The 22,351-nt window shown below is 31.9% G+C and overlaps 1 protein-coding gene and 1 long non-coding RNA gene across 2 annotated transcripts; both read right to left on the bottom strand.

Annotated features, from left to right (window-relative positions):
• Positions 1-11,762: 11,762 nt before the first annotated feature.
• On the bottom strand, positions 11,763-12,684 carry LOC146896610 (uncharacterized). The gene is made up of 2 exons (XR_015022175.1): positions 12,490-12,684; positions 11,763-12,129 (listed from the first exon to the last, which is right to left on the bottom strand). It is a non-coding gene; the product is annotated as an uncharacterized LOC146896610 (long non-coding RNA).
• Positions 12,685-15,873: 3,189 nt separating this feature from the next.
• On the bottom strand, positions 15,874-20,573 carry LOC146896609 (uncharacterized protein At5g48480-like). Its single transcript, XM_085737461.1, has 3 exons — positions 20,377-20,573; positions 16,064-16,293; positions 15,874-16,033 (listed from the first exon to the last, which is right to left on the bottom strand). The coding sequence occupies exons 1-2, from the start codon at positions 20,565-20,567 to the stop codon at positions 16,098-16,100; spliced, it is 387 nt and encodes a 128-aa protein (XP_085593587.1). The 5' UTR covers positions 20,568-20,573; the 3' UTR covers positions 15,874-16,033; positions 16,064-16,097.
• Positions 20,574-22,351: the final 1,778 nt, after the last annotated feature.

Genomic DNA, 22,351 nt, shown 5'->3' with positions numbered 1-22,351 from the left:
ATGTAATGTACATATTCCGATAAAAAAAACTTTGAATGGCATTTTCAGTTACCATCTCAGTTTCAGTTTTCAAATCATAACATGTTACCCTTCAAAAAAAAAAATCATAACATGTTAATCCGCTTGTCAAAAAACATGTTAATCCGTATCATATTCCTTTTATACCTTTAAAGAATCAAGAAGGGTTGGACCTAAAAAAAATAGGACGATGAAAAGGAAGAACAGGTGCAGCAAACAATATGTGGACGCAAAATAAGCCAAAAATGAGGAGTGTCTTTGTTTGCTTACAATTTCTGTTGGAACATGTGTGGAAATTGAGTAAAAGACTAAACACAAATTCTCATGTTGGGTAGAACTAGTGTTGTGTGAATTGAAAAAAGTGGAAGTCACATCGGATGGAACACACACATTAGTAGTGTTTATATAGTGGGGGTGTACCTCTAATTAATGGGGGTACATAAGCACTAGAGAAAAAATATATATTGATATATATTTTATTATTTGGAAATGATAAATTAAATAATTAATTTAATCATTATTAAAAAGTGCTTTCTTAGTCCCCAAGTATTGCTAAAATATTTTGGTACATAATTTAATATATTTTAGTACTCATTTGAGATATTTTTGTACTAGATCTAATATGTGAATTACTTAATGACAAAGTAATGTATTACTTGTTCCCAAAGTTTCTCCCTTATTAGTTGTGAATTTTCTCTATAAATAGAAAGCTCACACGGTGCATTCCACACACCGAAAAGAATTTCATTGAGTTGTCGGGAATTCTTTTCTTCTCTTCTCCCTCCGACTTGTGTTAACAAGTTTCTTCGCTTCTACTCCTTCCGTCCCTTTCGGTTTCAAATAGAGCGGTTACGTACCGTATCGAGTGGCTTCGATCAATCGATTGAACCATATTTTTAAGAGTGTTCTTAAGACCATAGTCCCTTTTCGGTTTAATGTCCCTTCGGAATTAAGAATGGTCTTAAGTTCATAGTCCCTTCGATAATATATGTCCCTTCGATAATATATGTCCCTTCGGAATAAAGAGTACTTTTAAGATCATAGTCCCTATTTGGAATAAACAATGTCCCGTCGGAATCAAGAATGGTCTTAACGGTATATAAAAATAACACCATATTTGAGTGGTCATAGTACCATATTGATAGTTTGGAGAACTTAAAGGTTAGAATGGTGGAAACACCATATTTGAGTGGTCTTAGCACCATAATAGAATGGTAATAATACCATATTAAAGTGGTTTCGGTATTAAAGAGTGGTCTTAGTACCATATTTGACGGTGTAATTCTCGAACGATTTTCTACGGTGCGGTAGTTAATCGAACGGTTGTAGTGGGCTTGTTTTATCCTGGAGGCGGCGTGGTTGATAGTCTACCTTGCACAATTTTGGATAGTGCCACGAAACGTCTTAAAGAGAGCGACTGGTCGTGACTCAACCTAGTAACAACTTCGGTAGATAATAGAATTTGGAAATCCAAATACAACAGTTTGGAAATCCAAAAACAACAATTTTAAGACGTTTGGTACTGCTATGTCTACCGAAGAAGTTACTTATTGAGGTTAAGTTGTCCTTAAATACATTAAGGATAAATCAAGCTATAGAAATGCATCTATCGGCGAAACAATGAAGTGATTGTTGTTATAACAACAACACTAAAAAATTCACATACGTGACTCGAAATTTGTTTGAAATTTACTTTCAAATAAATAACTTTATTGGTTAAGAGAATAGAACCGACAAGTGTTGATGCATCGTCCTTAATTTTTTACTTGATTCTTGACAATTGACAAAAACAAATATTTGTCGTAACTGCTGAAAGCAGCTGATCGGAGTAGGATAAAAAATTGGTTGTCAAGTATTGAAAAAATTTGTACAGTGTGACTCTTGAACGATGTCAAATGTGAATGATGCAATGGTTCTAAATTTAAGGATGAGCTTACAACATAAGAAGGATCCTGTGCTTGCTTCACTAAGCCAACTCCTGTTCGAGCACAGTGATCAAGTCTTATTTGGTAAATTAAGGCAAATATATATCTTTATGAAATTGAGCTTGAACATATGTGAACTCATTGCTCAATTATTTTAGGATTTTGATCCTATAAGAACAAGTCTATTGACTTGTACTCGTATTCTTATTGGGAAAGATTACTTTAGTGATGGTATGTTCAAAATTAAATTCTCCTTCTATTTTATTAGTTGTGTGATTTTAATATTTGACGTATCAAAATTGATCACGAACAAGTGTTTAATTTTAAACTTGAGTAACTTGGATTTAATTCCAACGTTATAATTAGACAATTTTATTTATTGCGGTCAAGATATATGAACCAAAAGTTCATATAAATCGAAATTTAGAGAATATGAATCTCTAAACATAATAAATTATGATATGTGTGAATTTGATGACACATAAATTAGAAATGATAAAATGATGTTTTTATCATATTTATTGATGATTTGTGAATTTTGGAAAATAAAATTGATATGCTTGAATGTTCAATTTTTTATAACTAAAATTGAAATTTATAGAGTACCCAAGTCTAAGAACAAAAATTCTAATTAAGAAATTTTTGAAGAAAAGACAACCTAACTTGTCTTATTTTTTGAACTTGGGATTGTCCGAACTATATTTGGATTACTGGACCCCGAGAGTTGAACTCACTAGTAGAGCCTATGAATGTGTATTCATTAGGTATGTTATAAATAACGAAACATATAGGTTTTAGGACCTAAATGTTAAAGTGATCATAGAATTAAAAGATGCTGATTTCTATGAAGTAAGTACCCCTGTAAATTAAAGAATAGTGGGGGCACTAGTGGGGGTAAACTAAATTCCCTTCTAAAAATTAAGAACTAGTGGGGGCACTATATCTAATCACATTCATGTAATTAGAAATAGTTATGAAAACATCATACGAGATGTTATAGAACCTCAAGGAGGTAAGAAAGCTAAAAATGCTAAAGAGTATGAACTTGGTTTATACATTGGAAGAAGATTCATTAAGCCTTAAAGAAGTTATATCCTCATTGGATGCTGAATTATGGCAAAAAGCAATAAACGATGAAATGAATCTTCTTGAGTCTAACAAAACATGACACTTGGTTGACTTGTCTCATAGTTGCAAAACCAATCGGTTGTATTTGGATTTTGGAAAAAAGAACTAAAACCACGATAGTACGGTTGATGAATACAAGGCTCTCCTTGTAGTCAAAGGTTTTAGACGAGAGAAAAATATAGACTTCTTCGACATTCATTCACCGATCACGAAAATCATATCCATAAGAGTACTAGTCCCTTTAGCCGCCGTTCATAACTCGATAGTACTCCAAATGGATGTGAAAGTTGCCTCTTTTTATGGTGAACTAGAAGAAGAAATCTATATGAAACAACCTGAAAGTTTTGCGATTCATGGACAAGAAAACAAGGTATGTAAGTTAGATAATTCTTTGTGAGGTCTATAATAAACTCCTAAGGAGAATGACATGAAAAATTTGGCATTCTAATGCTATCGAATGAGTACAAAGTGAATGAAAGTGACAAATAATATTTGCACGATCATATGTCTCTATGAAGACAACTTGCTCATATTTGATTTAAAGATTCATGTTATGAATTATGTGAAATCATTGTTTATCAATAACATTGATAAGAAAGACCTAGACAAAATTGAAGTTCTTAAGGAAATATTATTATTTGAGTGTAAACTTGCAAGCATATATTATGATCCAAGTGTAAGAACACTTGAGATGAAGTTAAGCAAACGGAATATGCGAGCATCATTGGCGATCCTTAGGTAAGCCACCGAATGTATTAGACGCGACGTCACCGATGTCGTGAAACTATTGTGCAAGTTTACTAGTAGACGGATGAGAAGCATTGTCATGCTATAGAAAGAGTCATAAGGTTCCTTAAGAAGATTATGACTCTAAGATTACTTCACTAGGAGTAACCTATTGTACTTAAATGGTACAAAATATAAAATAGAACATCTTTCGGATGAATATTTAGCGACTAGTGTTTGCATATTGAGCATCACTAGAGGAGTTGTTTGTTAAAACAAATGATATTGACTCAGTCCACTATGGAATGAATATGAGATGAGAACACTAGAGAAAACTAGTGGAGAAGCAAGTTGACAAGATGCTTGCTAATTGAGATCCCTTAGTGGATAAAACCGTTTCCGAAGTGTTAAATCATTGTGATAGTCTGCAGCTATTACAAAAATTGAGAATCGTTAGAGACGATAATTAAGGCGTGAACACATAAAGGATTAGAGAGCTAGCTACTCTCAAAAGGAACGGTTAAAGTAGATCATGTACGTACTTGATAAAGAATTAGTCAATCCTTTGACGAAAGGAATTACTAAAAAGAAAGTCCTAAACACATCCAATAGGATGGGACTAATGCCCAAAGGTCACAAGTGATGGTAACCCGACCTACATGACCGGAGATCCCAAGAAATAGGTTCAATGGGTAATAACAAGTCACAAGTGATAGAACATGCTATGATAAAAGTAAGAAAGCATGATTCTGCGGCGATAGAAGGATGAGATAATAGAAACTCTTAATGAGATCTATACTCTATTTGGAGTGGAGTACATAGATACGGGAGTACTCTTGATAGACTCACCTATACGAATGTGGAACTAAGGGCCGGTTCCTATGGGATTCGGGGCGTAATACCTAGAGCGTTCGTTAAACGGGATACACGTGCAAGGCCATAAACGCACGGGCTTTTAGAATACACCTTATGAAAAGGTTTGTGTGTGGGTTCTATGTCCGAGATAGAGTTCAATGCTGTAAGCAACTCTTGTTAATTAAAATTTTACTCGCTATGCGAGAGGTTCAAGTTGTAGGCGACACCTTTGTTTACTAGCAAATCTTATGGAGACGTTTTTGACGTTATTTACGAAACCATTTTTTAAATTCAAGTGGGGGATTGTTGGAACATGTGTGGAAATTGAGTAAAAAAGACTAAACACAAATTCCCATGTTGGGTAGAACTAGTGTTGTGTGAATTGAAAAAAGTGGAAGTCCCACATCGGATGGAACACACACATTAGTAGTGTTTATATAGTGGGGGTGTACCTCTAATTAATGGGGGTACATAAGCACTAGAGAAAAAAATATATATTGATATATATTTTATTATTTGGAAATGATAAATTAAATAATTAATTTAATCATTATTAGAAAGTGCTTTCTTAGTCCCCAAGTATTGCTAAAATATTTTGGTACATAATTTAATATATTTTAGTACTCATTTGAGATATTTTTGTACTAGATCTAATATGTGAATTACTTAATGACAAAGTAATGTATTACTTGTTCCCAAAGTTTCTCACTTATTAGTTGTGAATTTTCTCTATAAATAGAAAGCTCACACGGTGCATTCCACACACCGAAAAGAATTTCATTGAGTTGTCGGGAATTCTTTTCTTCTCTTCTCCCTCCGACTTGTGTTAACAAGTTTCTTCTCGCTTCTACTCCTTTGTCCCTTTCGGTTTCAAATAGAGCGGTTACGTACCGTATCGAGTGGCTTCGATCAATCGATTGAACCATATTTTTAAGAGTTTTCTTAAGACCATAGTCCCTTTTCGGTTTAATGTCCCTTCGGAATTAAGAATGGTCTTAAGTTCATAGTCCCTTCGATAATATATGTCCCTTCGATAATATATGTCCCTTCGGAATAAAGAGTACTTTTAAGATCATAGTCCCTATTTGGAATAAACAATGTCCCGTCGGAATCAAGAATGGTCTTAACGGTATATAAAAATTATTCAATAATTTTATTTGAGGAGAAATGGTGGTAACACCATATTTGAGTGGTCATAGTACCATATTGATAGTTTGGAGAACTTAAAGGTTAGAATGGTGGAAACACCATATTTGAGTGGTCTTAGCACCATAATAGAATGGTAATAATACCATATTAAAGTGGTTTCGGTATTAAAGAGTGGTCTTAGTACCATATTTGACGGTGTAATTCTCGAACGATTTTCTACGGTGCGGTAGTTAATCGAACGGTTGTAGCCGGGCTTGTTTTATCTGGAGGCGGCGTGGTTGATAGTCTACCTTGCACAATTTTGGGTAGTGCCACGAAACGTCTTAAAGAGAGCGACTCGGTCGTGACTCAACCTAGTAACAACTTCGGTAGATAATAGAATTTGGAAATCCAAATACAACGGTTTGGAAATCCAAAAACAACAATTTCTTAGTTTGTTAATGTCTTCTTACTATTTGATCCATAGCGATAGTATGCGGCTATTGCAAAAATCAAGAACCGTAATTATAACGGTAAGAGATGACAAATACGTCATAAGAACGAACCGTTAAAGAGATACTCTACACATGGGCTGTAGGAATGGATCATGAACACACTGATGAAAATTTAGCCGATCCTTTGACGAAAGGACTAGCTAGAGAAAGTCCATAACACATTAATGAAGATTGGACTAGTGCCTATGGAATCACTCATGATGGTAACCCGACCTAAATGATTGGAGATCCCAAGAAATAGGTTCAATGGGTAATAACAAGTCGTGAAGTGATATGAGGTGAGCATGCTATAATAAATTACAAGAGGCATGATTCCTGAAGCGATAAGAGGTTGAGATAATAGAAACTCTCAATGAGATCTATACTATATGAGGAGTGCGGTACCTAGCTACGGGAGTACTCTTGATAGACTCACCTTTGTGAATGTGGAAGTGGGGGCCGCTTCCTATGGAATTCTATAGGCAAAATTACTAAAGCGTTCACTAAACCGAGATTAACGTGCGGGGCCTTTAATGCACAAACTTTTTGAGAATACACCTAAGAAAAGGTTGTGTGTGGTTTGATGTCGGAGACGAGTTCAAGACTACGAGTCACTCTAGTAAAATCTGAATCCTATTCACTACGCAAAGGTTCAAGTCATAGACACCTTTGCTTATGCACAATCTCGGAAGGCAAAGGTTCAAGTCGTAAGACACCTTTGCATATGCAATCTTAATAGAAACCTACGAGTCATTTTTAAATTCAAGTGGGGGATTGTTGGAACACATAGAGTGTTATGGTGTGAATTTAAAAAAAAAAAATCTCATGTCAACTTTCTCAATTAGTGCTCATTTATGAGGTGAGATAATGTCATTGATTTTCTAACGGTCAACTAATCATAGTCATTGGATTTGTAACTTATCTTTGGCACTTCACCTATAAATTGAGTTGTTAAAGAACTTTTCTCTCTTCTTCCTCCTTTAGCTTGTGTTGATGTGTTATTCTTTTCTTCTCCCTCATTTTTTGTCCCTTCGAATTTAAAGAGTGTTCTTGAGGCCATAGTCCCTTCGGTTTAAAATGTCCCTTCGGAATTAAGAATGGTCTTAAGAACATAGTCCCTTCGGTAAATTTCGTCCCTTCAAAAATAAGAGTATTCGTAAGATCATAGTCCCTTTCGAGATAAAGTGTCCATTCGAAAAATAAGAATGATCTTAAGAATATAATTCATCTTTTTATGTTTTATGCTCTTGGAGAAGTTAGAGGTTAGAGTGGTGGAAACACCATATTAGAGTGGTCCTAGTACCATATAAGAGTGTCATCAATGCCATATTAGAGTGGTCTTAGCACCATATTTTAAGGTGTATTTGTAGAACGGATCCTACGGTGCGGTAGGACTCCGAAACGATTATAGTTGATTTGTTTTATCCTGGAGACGTCGTGGTTGATAGTCCGTTGCACAATCTTGGACAGTGTCACGAAACGTCTTAAAGAGATCGACCTAGTCCGTGACTCGGCCTAGTAATCTCTTCGGTGATGTAAAAAAGTATTTTTAACTAATTTTGACTATTGTTCCAACACTTGCCTTAGTGAAAGTACTGGTCGATCAAATAAACATTAGAGATGATTACATTGATGGTTGCTTTCCAACGAACGTGTTTCTCGTAAAAACCTGTTATTTTTAATACATAACCAAATGACATTAACAATAGTAATGACAGTAGCAATAATCACAATCTTACATTGAGGGGACATATTTTGGATAGAGGAATTTGTAAAGAAAGCAGAGAACTTAACTAATTCCATATATGCTAGTATGAGAAGGAAGTATGAGAAGGAAAAATCCACAAAAAAGTGAAACGTACATTATACCGACCACACCACAAAGCCCACAACCGAGAAGTTACTCCTTGTTTACTATTTCCTTAGTTTGTTAATGTCTTCTTACCGCACATTCAACCATCTGATTTCTATAACCAAATAATTAATGAACCTTTAAAATCAGACTCATGATAAAAATTGCATTCCATTGTATATATTTGTATGAATGGTACTTGGATCTTTGTCGTAATGGAACAACCAAGTGCTCCGGGTTCACTCTTAGAGAATCCATGAAGAATTATAGACTAATCTAATTCAATTAACAACCATATAAAGTTTTCAATAAGTACCATTCATTTAAAACATCTCATGTTATTCTAAGTTTGGGCTTTATACAAAGGTGCACTAGAGTAATTGTGGTGCATCAATTGATATAGATTATCACTTATATTTAGCATGTATCTTTATTAAAATATGCTTGTATAGAAAGATAGCAAACAAAATAAAATGGGTTTTATTCATGAAACATAAAAACAATAACTTTATCCATCAAAAGAAAAATAACAATAACTTTTGAGAACTAGAAACTGTTTCATCTAGCTATTATAAGGGGGAAAAGATGGACCAAGGAAGGAGAAATGCTTTTCTTTCTTTTTAGAGAAAGGAAGGAGAAATGCTTTGTTGAATGTCTAATGAAATAAAAATATCAGCTTAAAAATATGAAGTAAAAATATAATGATGGGTTTAAAAATGTTATTACCACTCAGAGATTAATATTGTTATGTTCTTGTTGATTTGATTTGGTGACTTCCCGGTTCCCCTTAACGAATTACTCCCTCCAGTCCTTATTATAAGAAACAAAACCAAAAAACATCAAAATCAATGTAATCATTAATTAATATAACTTTTTGAATATTTTTACAAAGATACCCTCATAAAAAATTGTGAAACATTAAATACACCCTCTAATATTAAAAAGAGAATCATTAAATGAGGGTAGAAAAGTCTTTTAAACAATAACTACACCTTAAAAGTTGTGATATTTTCTTATAAATAGGACCAAAAAAATTTTTGAAAATTTTCTTATAATAAGGACCGGACGGATTATAATATTTATTTGGGTTAATTAAGTTTTTGATCCCTATAAATAGCTGCAGTTTTTTTCGGTCCTATAAAAATCAATCACACTTTTTAGTCCCTACAAAATTTTCCGTTAGTGTTTTTAGTCCCTGTTAAATTAAAATTTGTTTAATTGTGCTTAAAATTTTAAATTTTTTAATGATATTTTACATACTTGTTTAAAACAATGTAAAACGTTCCGCCGTAATAAGTTAGCTCAAAATTTTATTTTTAGGTCCAAATTTTCGTTAGTTTTATCTTGAATTTTTAGCGTTTTAAAAAAGTTATATTTAATTCATTACATGTTAAAAAACTCTAATTTTTTATAAAAGAGATTATTATAATGATCTTAACATGTTTGTTAAAAATCATTTAAAAATATAAAAGTTTAAGTATAATTAAACAAATTTTAATTTAACGGGGACCAACACATACTTTTAGTCCTTGTAAAATTAAAATTTGCTTAATTGTGCTTAAACTTTTAAATTTTTAACATATTTTTAAAGACTTATTTAGAACATTATACAAAGTTCTTCCGCAAAAAAGTAACTCAAAATTTTATCATTAGGTCCAAATTTTCGTTAATCTAATCTTGAAATTTTGGCTTTTAGAAAAATTAATATTTAATTCATTACATGTTAAAAAACTAAAAGATTTTATAAAAGAGTGTCTTACGATGTTATGAACATGTACGTAAAAAATCTTTCAAAAATTTAGAAGTTTAAGTATAATTAAATAAATTTTAATTTAAAAGGGACTAAAATCACTAACGGAAAATTTTGTAGGGACTAAAAAGTGTAATTTGTTTTTATAGGGACTAAAAAAACTGCAAATATTTATAGGGACCAAAAACTTAATTAACCCTATTTATTTATACTAAATATTTGGATAAAGTTGTTTACTACGTGAGAAAAAATGCAAAACTTGGGTACAAGGACACATATATTGTAAGTTCAAGGGGTGGTTGAAGGTCAAATAATAAGACAAAATCAGTGATCTGGTGAAGATGGAAATGAACGGGTAAAAATGTTTTGCATATCGCTCTTTTTTGTCCAAAATATTTGAATTTGCAAGCTGTGTTTGTCCACTTTTTATTTTCTTCTTGATTATGAATGTAAATGAAAAAGGAAAAAAAACTAGTAATGGACACATTAATCAGCTTATTGTATGTTTGGTTCCAGTTTGAGAGAGATCAAAATTGATTCAAGAGGTGTAGAATTAATTCGATATAATTAGTTGTTTTTGAGTGGAATTGATTCCGGCTAAAGCTGTATATTTGGTTGCTTTTAGTGAATAAATCTCCTATTTGATATTACAACCTACTTAATCCAACCTAGTTGTTTATTTTATGTGGAGATTAGGTCGTAATTGTCTAAAATCTAACACTTTTACGACCTAATTGTCTCCCAAATCGAATATTTGACATGCATCGGAGCAAGAAAAGGGTCAAATGTCCTCTTTAGTATCCCTTTTGTAAAATGAGAATGAATCAACTAGGCATAATCTATTCACTTGTGAAATACAGGGAGAAAGATAGGCTTCTATGAACATTTATGTGAACTCGAGGAAGCCATATCCATGTGGAATAGTGAATCATTCTATCAAGCATTTAGGTGAACGATGAATCTATGAATGATGTTGATGAATCGATGCTCAAATCATAATGAAAGTGAGTTATATTTTTTTTGAAGGAAAGTGAGTTATATGAAAACAATATAGAATGATTAATGCAACTTGTGTATTGATTATTGAAGAATGAAAAATATATGGTGCCAAGTGATGAAAATAAATATAAAAGTAACTTATAATTAGTTACTCAACTAAATTGTTGAACAATTATGAACAAACATAACGGAATCTAACTGAACCAAATTTAATTTATCATCTAATAGTGAGGGCTCTACATATGGGAAAGAAAGTGGAACTCATAATCAAAGCTAGGAAAGGGTCGAATCAAAGTGGAACTAATAATCATATAACATAGTCACAAAGTGAAGAAAATGAATTTAAGTGGAGCATGCCTCCAATTGGTGGTTGTGGATAATATTTTTTGTCAAAGGACTGATGTCTCAATTGACCAAATATTATTCAAGTTTATACATCCATCTTACACTCTGAACTATTTAGTAAAGTTTGTTCATCGAAAGTTAATGTATTTGCTCATTTGTTTTTTCATAAAAAATTTTTTTATTGATGATGAACAAACTAGCACAAGATGCGCAAATCCGTTCCAAAATCAGCATACAATTACTACGTACAAATTTAAAAGGAAAATTGCAACCAAACCAAATAAAACACCACAGAAGAACAAACCAAGTAAAACTCCGACAGTGACAAAAAAAACAAAACCAAAATGTCACCCATTGTTAAGTGGGAACTAATTCTGCATAATATCAGGTGTTGCTTATTTTTCTTTCAAGGAAAAAGAAAAAGTAACACTAAGAGCTATATATCGGGTCGTTACATAATACATAGCTCTTAATGTTACTTTTTCTTTTTCCTTAAAACCCCAACAAAAGAAGCAATGCAAAGAGAATATAAGAAGGATAAATATACCAAGCAAAAGAAGATTAATTAACAATTAAAGCATAATTACACATCCCAGCAATAGTCAAAGTTAATAGCAAGTAGCAAAACAGTAAACATGAAAATTAAAGCATAGTCATACATGCCAGCAACCCTGAACTCATTGCTACTACAAGCCATGGGTTATTACATGAATTGGGCTCTTGCAAATGTACCAACTAAAACCAAATGGATCCCGGACCTTCGCTATGGGGCCACCACCATGCATGGCTGCGATGTTTTCCTCAACCGGTTCCTGAACTGCCCCAGCCCTCACAGCCCCTCGGACGGCAGCTGCAATGTTGCTCACCCCAAAGGTTGTATTCATTTTGTTCTCTCCTTCATCATTGGAACTGAAAGCAAATAATCTTTTCAAAAACACTTTATCTTGCTACCTAAATATAAGCTACACACCAATATATAAAAGTACTTTTTTTCTTTATGAAAAATTCTTTGAATACCAGCTACCTACTTTATCTTGGATGTAAGCAATTGTTATAGACAGCGAAAAACAGCAGAAGCAGCAAAAACAAACTATATAGGGACCAAAATAACAAAATGATTACAAATTTACAAAAACAAGCAGAGTCTCAAATCGCAAAACAGTTATAATATTTTTTTCTCAAACAATCCTAGAGCTAGACTCAATAAATAAACTAAATAAATAAATAAACATGAAATTATTTAATAAAGAGCATTATTTTTATACTCACAAATGGGATGGGAGGTGAATGATCAAGAAGTTGTTGCTACCCATCTTAAGTTGAGCAGCAGCAAAGGGTGGTACTGGTGTAACCTCTTGAGCATGGAAAGCTTTCCTATAGAAAGCAACAGCATCATTAACCTTTGAAGGTTCCACCAATAGAGCCCTCATGAAACTCAAAACTGGATTATCCATTGTTGCCATTCTATCAAAACCACAAATAAATTATATGATGAGTTTGTATAGTTTAAGATATACAGAAAACCAAAAATATGCATGGGCTTCAACAATGTAAAATAAAATAATAACTTGCGAGACCTAGAAATAAAGTATAAAGATGAATATAGAAATATTACCACATCCACACAAAGATGAAGATTTGTTGAATGTTGTTTTGATATGCTTTGAATTTTTCTTCTTTCAATTTCTTCTCTTCTAGCTGAATAAGTGACTTAAAAAATGTTGATCATACTATTTAAATACTAGAAATTAAGATAAGGTCCTTTGCTAGCTGAGGAAAAAGCCAAAACTTGGGTACGAGGACAGATATGGCACATAGACATAGGGCACCAGTGCTGCTGAGTTGTGGGATGACGTACGGTCAAATAATAAGACAAAATCAGTTGTTTGATTTTTGGTCAAGAAGGAATGAGAATATCAACAAGAATAAATGTGTTTTCATTCCCTTGCTTTATATTGACCAAAAATTTGAATTTGGGAGCTGTATTTTAATTTTTCCTATTTTTGTTTACTTTTTAGTTATGATTGCAAATGTGAAAAGACTAGTGATGGGTCACGCCCATATGGGATTAGTGAATCGATCCTTTTTAACATTTTTAGTTTTGATTGGGTCGCAATTGTCTCGCAATGCATATGAGCGGGGAGAGAATGGGATCAATTGTCCTCTTCACGTCCATTTTACGACAACTAGTATAAATAGACCTAGTTTCTTGGATTCATTAGCATGTGAGTGATAGATAGAAAGGTGGAATTCTCTAAACATTGTAGGTGATTAGTTTCTCAATTCTTTCTAGGCCATTCTTAGAAACATGGCAAACGAAAGTATGCTTTTTCAATTTTCCTCTTTTAAAATCAAACGTTTTCTTTTCTTCAAAAAAAAAATAAAAATCAAACGTTTTCTGAGGATCATGGCCGCCTCAAGGGGGGCATAGGTACGTTATGAGGGTCACAACCGCCAAAAATGTTTTTGAGTTGCTATCTTATTGTTTCGAGCCCTGTCACTATTTAAAATTGTCAACAAATACAAACAATAATATTCTTGTAGTTATTATTCAGGTCATAACCTTTCTTCCAAACTTCTTGGTGAAGTTAATTTGTTCATCGAAAAACCAATATATAGTTGCTCATTTGTATGCCTAGTCGGCATTTTTTTTAGTTGAATGACCCGTTGTATTGTTTATGCTATTTCTAATGAAATTCATAAAGTTAGTAAAATTGATTCGATCACATGTTTTATTTTTTTAATTATTTACAAAATGTAAGAAGCTTTTGCTCTGTTTGGTAAGAAATATTGAATGATAAATAAAGTATACGATAGCAGATGATTTTATAATTGATAAGTTAGTTGATATCATTCGGAGGTTGAATTCGAACAGTTATACAAAATTAAAGGTTGAATTAAGTGATAAATATAAAACGACGGTGATGTTTAGGATACACAAATAATGTTTTTGTGTGCCATACTAAAATGAAAATTTGTATTGTTAAACTTGAGACAATTATAGAATAGACAAAATATCATCTACTATCTTTTAAGTTACATGTGTATAACTAGCTAGTCATTTAATTTTTTTTTTTACAAATTGGTCCTTTTAAGTCTGAAACTATATGTATCGTTGACATATTTCCATCAAACTCGGTTAAAAAATGATTATGTTGACGTTTAATTTATTTTATTTTTTATGAAGAAGAAGAAATTTAATGTTAAGTTGATATGGCCAAATTCACCGCCCTCAAAACTAGTGTTCACAAGTGAATTATTCGGTCTTGATTTGACACATTGATCGATTATTTGATTTATAATATTGTTGATGAAATATTTATTTGTAAAATTAGGCTTAAATTCAAAATCAAGAAGAATATGTGCATAAGTATGTTTGATCTATCACTTCAATGTGAAATTGTGCATAAACACTTTTAACGAAGTTGATTGAAAAAATAGGTAACAATGTAAATACTCTATTACTTAAAATAATACTCTATATACTAATCTAATTCAATTAACAACCATATCATGTTTTCAATGAGTACCATTCATTAAAGGGAAATGTTAACCGGTGCCCCGGGCACTAGTTAAGGTCTTTAAACGGTAACTTATCATAAAAATATGTGTAATCAATGCATCGGAAATCGAAATATTTAACTTTTTTATAAAATATTTTTCTTCTTTTAGAATCCTTAAAAAGTGCTCCGGGGGCACTCGTTAACAAGACCCTTCGGTAAAACATCTCATGTTATTATAAGTTTGGGCTTTATACAAGGTGCACTACCGTAATTGTAGTGCATCAATTGATAGACTATAGTTTCATCTTCTTGGCCATCTTCTTGACTATAGTTATTTGTAACTTCACACAAGTCACATGTTTTCGTCCTTGTTATGCTATTTTTAATCATTGCATACTGTTTATATTTTTAGGATCAAATTTAAACATGTTTACTCAGTTTTAATAAATCACACGATATGTCTATCTAATCTAATGCATGGAATTTTTGAAAAAGTTGTAGAAAAATGCAGTCCCTAAATCAAGGAAGTGGAATTCAAAGCAATTCAATAGTAGAATTGAATCATACTTGGAACATAGATAGTTGCCATGTAGTCAATTTTATTATTCAAGTTAATTGGATAAAGTTTGAGTTATGTAATTTATTTCCGTTTCACTTGTGAAAACAAGAATCTGTAACTCTTGAAATATATTTCCTAAGATATAAATTATTCTTTTGCAGCATATGATTAATATGTTTATAAATCCTCCCACCTAAAGAATCTGTGTAGAATTATAGAATAAACAAACGAATCTAATTCAATTAACTTACCATATCAAGTTTTCAATAAGAACCATTTAGTTAGTATATATCACAATGTATAAATGATAGTTTATCAATTGATGCACCACAATTACTACAGTGCACGTTGTGAAGCACAAACTTGCAACACAAGGTATTTCAAGAGAAAACTATGACAAGAAAAGAAATTTGAATTTGTTTGAAACGCAATTAGTTGATCTTGGAAAAGCCTGCATAAAGCAAGCTAACTAGTTTCAGTTGTTTGTAACAATTATGATACAATTATTAAATTTGAATTTCAGTGTTAAGCATATCTCCAACAAAGACCAATACTAAAAGAATAAAAGTAGGATAAATGCACCAAACAAGATAGGATAAAACAACAATTTTTAAGCATAGTCTTACATCCCAGCAATTGTCATAATTAAGCGCTAAAAGAAAGATAATTGTAGCAATAAACACCTAATTAGAACTAAAAAAGGATGTAGCAAAGTACTAACAAATATAACAATATCAAAGCATGGATCAACCTGTAACCAAAAAAAAAAGCATGGATCAACCAACCCTTCATTTGCTACTGTAATTTATGGGTTGTTACATGAATTTGGCTAGGGACTTGCCCTCACAAATGTACCAAACATAACCAAATGGATCCCTCAGCTTCACAATGTGCTGACCACCATAATTGGGTGCAAATTCATCAAGCTGTTCCTCAACAGCCCCAGCGCTCACAGCCTTCTGTACGGTAGCTGCGACATCCTCCACCCCAACCGTCGTAGCAGAGCCGGTCCTAAGATTTAATAAGAAAACGTTTAAGGACCAATACCTCTATTTCTAAATATATAAGCAACTATATATTGATTATTTTTATTTTTTAAGACAACAACTTTTGATTAGATGGTAAATATAAAAATATATTTTCATGTGCTTATGATTATTAATATATTTCTCAAAAAAAATGATTATTAATATACCCATAATTAGTAGTACTAGTAATTCTCTTTAAGATATAAAAATCAAACATAGAAACATATCTATATATATATATATATATATATATATATATATCTTAATCTTAATCTTAATCTTAATAATATACAAACATGAAGCAACAAATAGCAACTTTTTTGACATCAATCCAATGTGGCACATCCCCAATCCAATGTTTCACATCCACAAGCCCCTTAATGTCACATCACCATTAAAAAATAATTTTAAAGTTTCCACTTTAAGCATTTACACAATACAAACAATAAAATATCATTATCTTATATTTTCCCTCTTTCAATTCAAAATTCAAATTTCAAAATTTTTCAAATCCTCCTTTCCCTCCTATTTTTTCTCTTATCCCAACAAACATCACTTTCTATATTCTTTATCTTCCATTCCTTCTAAACTTCTTTTTCTTTTTATTTTCCTCACTTTTTCTCTCACACACACAAACTCAACACCACTCTCTCTCTCTCTTCCTCACACTCTCTCACGTAAACCCCAACCTCCATCCATGAAATCATCTTTCTTCTACCTTCTTTCATCATTTTCTATCAATTTCGGCCTCCTCCCACTAAAATAAAGCCATCATCATCTTCATCTCTTCATCCTCTACAAAAGCAACTCATTCATTTATACATTCTATCAAGTTCAATTTTGAGACCACCGTTGACCACCACGTCGAAATTCTCTCTCCACCGCGCCGAGGTATCATCGGTTCCTTTCTCTCTCTTTCATCCAAAAATACTCATTTTAATTTGGTTCTGTTTATATTGTCATAAATCTCTCTAAACATTAATATTATTTGTTTTTGTAGTTTTAAATTTTGGATCTGTCGCTAAATGAAAGAATGAGATAACAACACACACTTACGGGGAGGAGGTAATGATTCATCCATTTTCATCTTCGGATTTATAGATCCATTATATTTTGAATTTTGAGTAAACATTTTTTTTGGTCAAATCCCATTTATCTTTACGGGAAAATTACTCACACACACCATGTTTCTATTTTCATGTGCAATCGAAATTGGTGCTGATGAATTTCAAGAAATAGGTATGACAATTAAAGGTATCGTATTCGGTTTTCAAATTGAATTTCAAAACGTTAATTAATTATTGCTTCTGTTTTGTAAATTATAATGGATAATGGATTTTTCATTAACTATGTTAGCTTCAAATATGATGGGTTGTTAGTTTGAGTAATTCGATTTTGCAATTTTGTTTTACGTGATTTTGTGCGAAATGAAGAAATCTATATGAGAAATCAAGCAACATGGTTGCAAGGTATTGCTATTTTATTTTATATCATAATAATAACTTCATTTTATTCAACTTTAATAGATTACTTTAATTACATTAACTTTTTCATATGTGAAAAGATTGGTTGATGTATTTTCAGATTTGCATTTGTCTAACTTTGCATTTAATTATTTTCGTTTTATTTATGTTTTCTATGTTTTTTCTATTTTTCTTTTCATGTTATTTTCACATAGTTTGGTTCTGTTCTGTTTTTAAGAAATGCTTTTGGATGTGAGTTGGAATTTCAAATTAACATTATAACTTTTGGATACATTATAACTTTTGGATAAATGATAGATAGTTGTTGTCATTGTCAATATGTTGGTCATATTTGTAAGTGATAACTGCATTTGATAAGCACATGATTGAAATTGAAATTGCGGTAGCTATTGGGTTGAATCATTCATTCTCAAGATACCTTCATAGAAAAAGCAACAAGAAAAGGTATGTGTTTATTTTGTTTCATATTCGTTTATTTTGTTTTAGATCTTACAAGAAATGACATTTAATTAAGTGTTTGTAATTTTGTCTTTAAAAAAAAATCGCATCATAAATGGCATTTAACATTTGTTTTAAATGTGCTTAACTCATAATCAAGTTCTGAGGTCATGGATGCTAAATTATCATTTTTATGTTTTACTCATTTGTTTGATGTTTATAATTGAAATTGGATTTTATAAATGTTCTATATAGCGTTGTGTTTGTGCCTTTTGGTTCTATTTTTATGGCGAGGTCGCTTTTCATGTCCACTTGCCTTTGCTAATTGCTATCGGGTTCGATCTTAAGTTAGGGGACTAAAGTGCTCAATATAATGGATTAATATTTCACTCGCCTTTGCTAATAAGGTTTTTTTTATGTTTGTAGGATTGACGGTTTAGCGGAAATTTGATGATATAAAGCTGTAGGTCGGTACCAATGTTTGGTTTTCTCATGTCTTAATTCGATTCGGTACCAATGTGTGTGTCTCTTCGAATTTTGTTAAAACAACTTAGTTGCAAATGACCAATGAAGTTGTGTGGTTGAGTTTTATAGTACTCTTGAATGTGGTTTAGTACATTGAGTAATTTCTATATGCCGAGCTATGCAACCAATGATTTAAAACTATGTTTTGTGAGCTTTTATTCTAGCTCTATATCGGCTTTTTGTTTATTTACTTGACAATACTTATGATATACTTGAGTAGAATTAAACAATATCTTGCTTTAATAATGATTTGGTTTGCCTATTTTTTTATTCTTTTATATAACAATAGTAACTCAACAATGAAGTCAATTACCTTTGATGCTTAATCCTACAATAGTAATAATGTTTTACTTACATACCTTGCAAAATAATCTCTTCAATGTTGGTCGGCTTCGGCGAAGGGTCCGATTGTTGTGATTCAAAAAGATATGTGTAAGGGACGATATGAGGATTACCGGTGCTCAAGGATTCCCCTGTTATTTGCCTTTGCTTGTGTGGTTGGAAAGCGGCACGGGGAAGCTATTCCAAAGATGAGGTCTTGGAGAGTTGCTCAAAGACTTGATATCTATATCGGCTTTTGGGTTATTTACTTCCTTTATTTTATTTTAATTAATCTTTGTAAACATAGACAAAATTACTATTTGACTTAAGACACACTTTATGTTTATCCATTTTATTGGGATAATTTCAAAATACGCCCCAAACCTCCTCATAGTGTAACTTGAATAATTACTAATGATAGAGAGACAACTATTCTTATGGGTAAACAAATAAGGCTAATATCAATCTGGGTAACCATAATTACTTGCTTTTTTTAATTTATCTTTGTAACATAAACAAAATTATTATTTTACTTAGGATTCACTCTTTGTTTACCCAATCATTAGGATACTTTCAAACACATGCCCAAAAAACACGGGAGGCTTACGGAACCTTCCTCCTCATAGTGAATTTTAAATAAAAATTGAATTATCCAAGCTATATTTATAAAATTCAAAAACCTTTGTTTAATTTTGTATATTACTTTGGAGCTATCATGCGATGATGCATCTATCTTCAAGAAGGATATTTATTTTTTGGATTAATTGCCCTTCCAAGTGTCGACTATTTCTTTGTGTCACTTATAACCTTTTTGAGTTATGTGATTGCTTTAAATTAAATTGAACTATATGTCAAATGATGAAATCTTTATTTTGATGATGACAACATAATCTGATTTGTCTAACAAATGCATTATATGTTTTTATTTTGGTGGTACGTTCGAGTAACAATTTGTTAATGCCACAAAAAATCTTTATTCGCCGTTTGCCGTGCGTTGCACGGGTGGAAAAACTAGTATATATATATATATAAAAGGATATATGTTTTAAAAGATCATTCACACATAACCAAACTTGATACTGCCAAACAAACGAAGATGAACAGACCCCACCAATTAAGCATAGAAAGTTCCAAAAAAACCAAAAATAAAAAACCACAAGAACAAACAGGCCTCAAATCTCAAAAACAGAGAAAAAAACTTGCTTAGATCTGGTTTTAATCATTTTTCCTCAAGCAATCCTCCAAAAGACACTGACACAAAATATAAACTAAATTTCAAACGTGAAAATCAAACTCACAGGTCGGAAGGGTGCTCGGGGTGCTTTATCAAACATCTGGTGCCACCAATAATAACCTGAGCTGCATAATAGGAATGGCGCAGCGGAACCTCGACAGCGTCAAAGGCTGCCTTGTAAAAGGCAACAGCATCATTCACCTTTTCAGGTTCCACATATAGAATTATTCCCACAGCAGAAATTTGAGGATCCATTCTACAAAAAAGAACAATAGGTTAAGATAAAAATTTATTCAATATACAGAAACAAATTAAAAAAATAATAATATATGATTAGTATCAAAATATATAAATATTTTTTTATATTTAGTATGTATCATTATTAAAATATGCTAGTATATGATGAAAAACAAAATAAAATGGGGTTTATTCATGAAATATAAAAAGAATAACTTTATTCACCAAAAGAAAAATAACATTAACTTTTGAGAACTAGAAACAGTTTCATCTTCTTAGCCATCCATTATAAGGAACAAAAAGAGGGACCAAGGAAGAAGGAGAAATGCTTTGTTGAATGTTTAATGAAATAAAAAAATCAGCTTAAAAAATGAAGTAAAAATATTAAGATTAGTTAAAAAATATGATTACCACTAAGGGTGTGTTTGGATCACCAAAGAAAGTGAGAGGAAAGATTGTAAGAGGAAAGATTGTTAAAGGAAAGAAAGTATGAGGAAAGTGAATGGAAAGTGAGATGATTTGTTAGGTTGTTTGATTATAGTGAAAGTGAATAGAAAGTGGAAGGAAAGAATAAACTATATTTTGTAAATGACGTTTATACCCTTTTATAAAAATGATATATACACACATGTATTATTTTATAATAATAAAATAAAATGATAGTATGTATTATGGTCTTTTCACTCAAAAGTTGGTGTTTCTACATCCTTTCCGTCCAAAAAGTAGGGAAAGATTTTAGGCATGGGTCCCACCAAAAAGATACTTTCTTTCCACTCTTACAAAGCAACCAAACAAGGGAAAGAATGTTTTTCCATAAACTTTCCATTCTTTAGGCTTTCTTTCCTTGATCTATCCATGGTACCAAACACAGCCTAAAAGATGAAGATTGATGTTCTATTGTTTCTGATTTGATTTGGAGACTTCTTATTAACAAAGGATAGTATTTATACTCCTAAATTATAGGATAAAGTTGTTTACTAGCTGAGGAAAAATGCAAAACTTGGGTACAAGGACATGTATATTGTAAGTTTAAGGGGTGGTTGAAGGTCAAATAATAAGACAAAATCAGTTATTTGGTCAAGATGGAAATGGACGAGTATCTCAATTCTCAACAAGAATAAATGTCCAAAAATGTTGAATTTGTAACCTATGTTTCTCCAAAAAAGCTAGTGATTGACATATTAATCAGCTTAGTGAATGTTTAGTTCAAATTTTAGAGGGGTCAAAATTGATTTTTGGTAGCTTATAAGTTAATTCTGATTGATTCTTACTAAAAGTGAAGAATCTCCTATTTGACATTTTTATTTATTTACTTTGAAAAAATTAAAAATGATGGGAAACATTGTACAATTAAAAAAAATTAAACAATGTAATTCAATACACCAGGAAGCGGAAATCTAACAAATGGAGGTTCCACCCAAAATTACGAATTTTATGTGGAGATTAGGTCATAATTACCTCCAGATGTTTGACAAGAAGCGGAGCAAGAAGGGGGGGGGGGGGGTCAAATGTTCGCTTTAGTGTCCCTTTTGCAAAACGAGAATGAATCGACTTGGCATAATGTAACCACTTGTGAAATACTAGGGGAGAATGTTAGGCTTCTATGAACATTTAGGTAAACTCGAGGAAGCCATGCACGGGAATAGTGAATCGTTCTCTGAAGCATTTTTTAAAGCTATATCTCTAAGTGCATTACAAACGAATGATATAGCTATGAATCAAATACTCAAATCATGATGAAATTAAGTAATATGAAAACGTGACAATGATTGTGTAACATAAGCATAATATCATTACATGTA

Source organism: Medicago sativa, chromosome 8, assembly GCF_051527215.1.
Source record: "Medicago sativa cultivar Bolivia chromosome 8, Bolivia_mono, whole genome shotgun sequence".
Lineage (NCBI taxonomy): Eukaryota > Viridiplantae > Streptophyta > Magnoliopsida > Fabales > Fabaceae > Medicago > Medicago sativa.
Note: the sequence above shows the minus strand (reverse complement) of the source record. Positions and strands in the feature narration are given on the sequence as shown.

What these genes read in the sequence shown, in the direction of transcription:
- LOC146896609 (XM_085737461.1), bottom strand. Translation starts at nt 20,567, where the DNA reads ATGGATCCTCAAATTTCTGCTGTGGGAATAATTCTATATGTGGAACCT. An exon ending in CCCGAGCACCCTTCCGACCT is followed by an intron (nt 16,294 to 20,376) that starts GTGAGTTTGATT and finishes ATTAAATCTTAG; the next exon opens with GACCGGCTCTGCTACGACGG.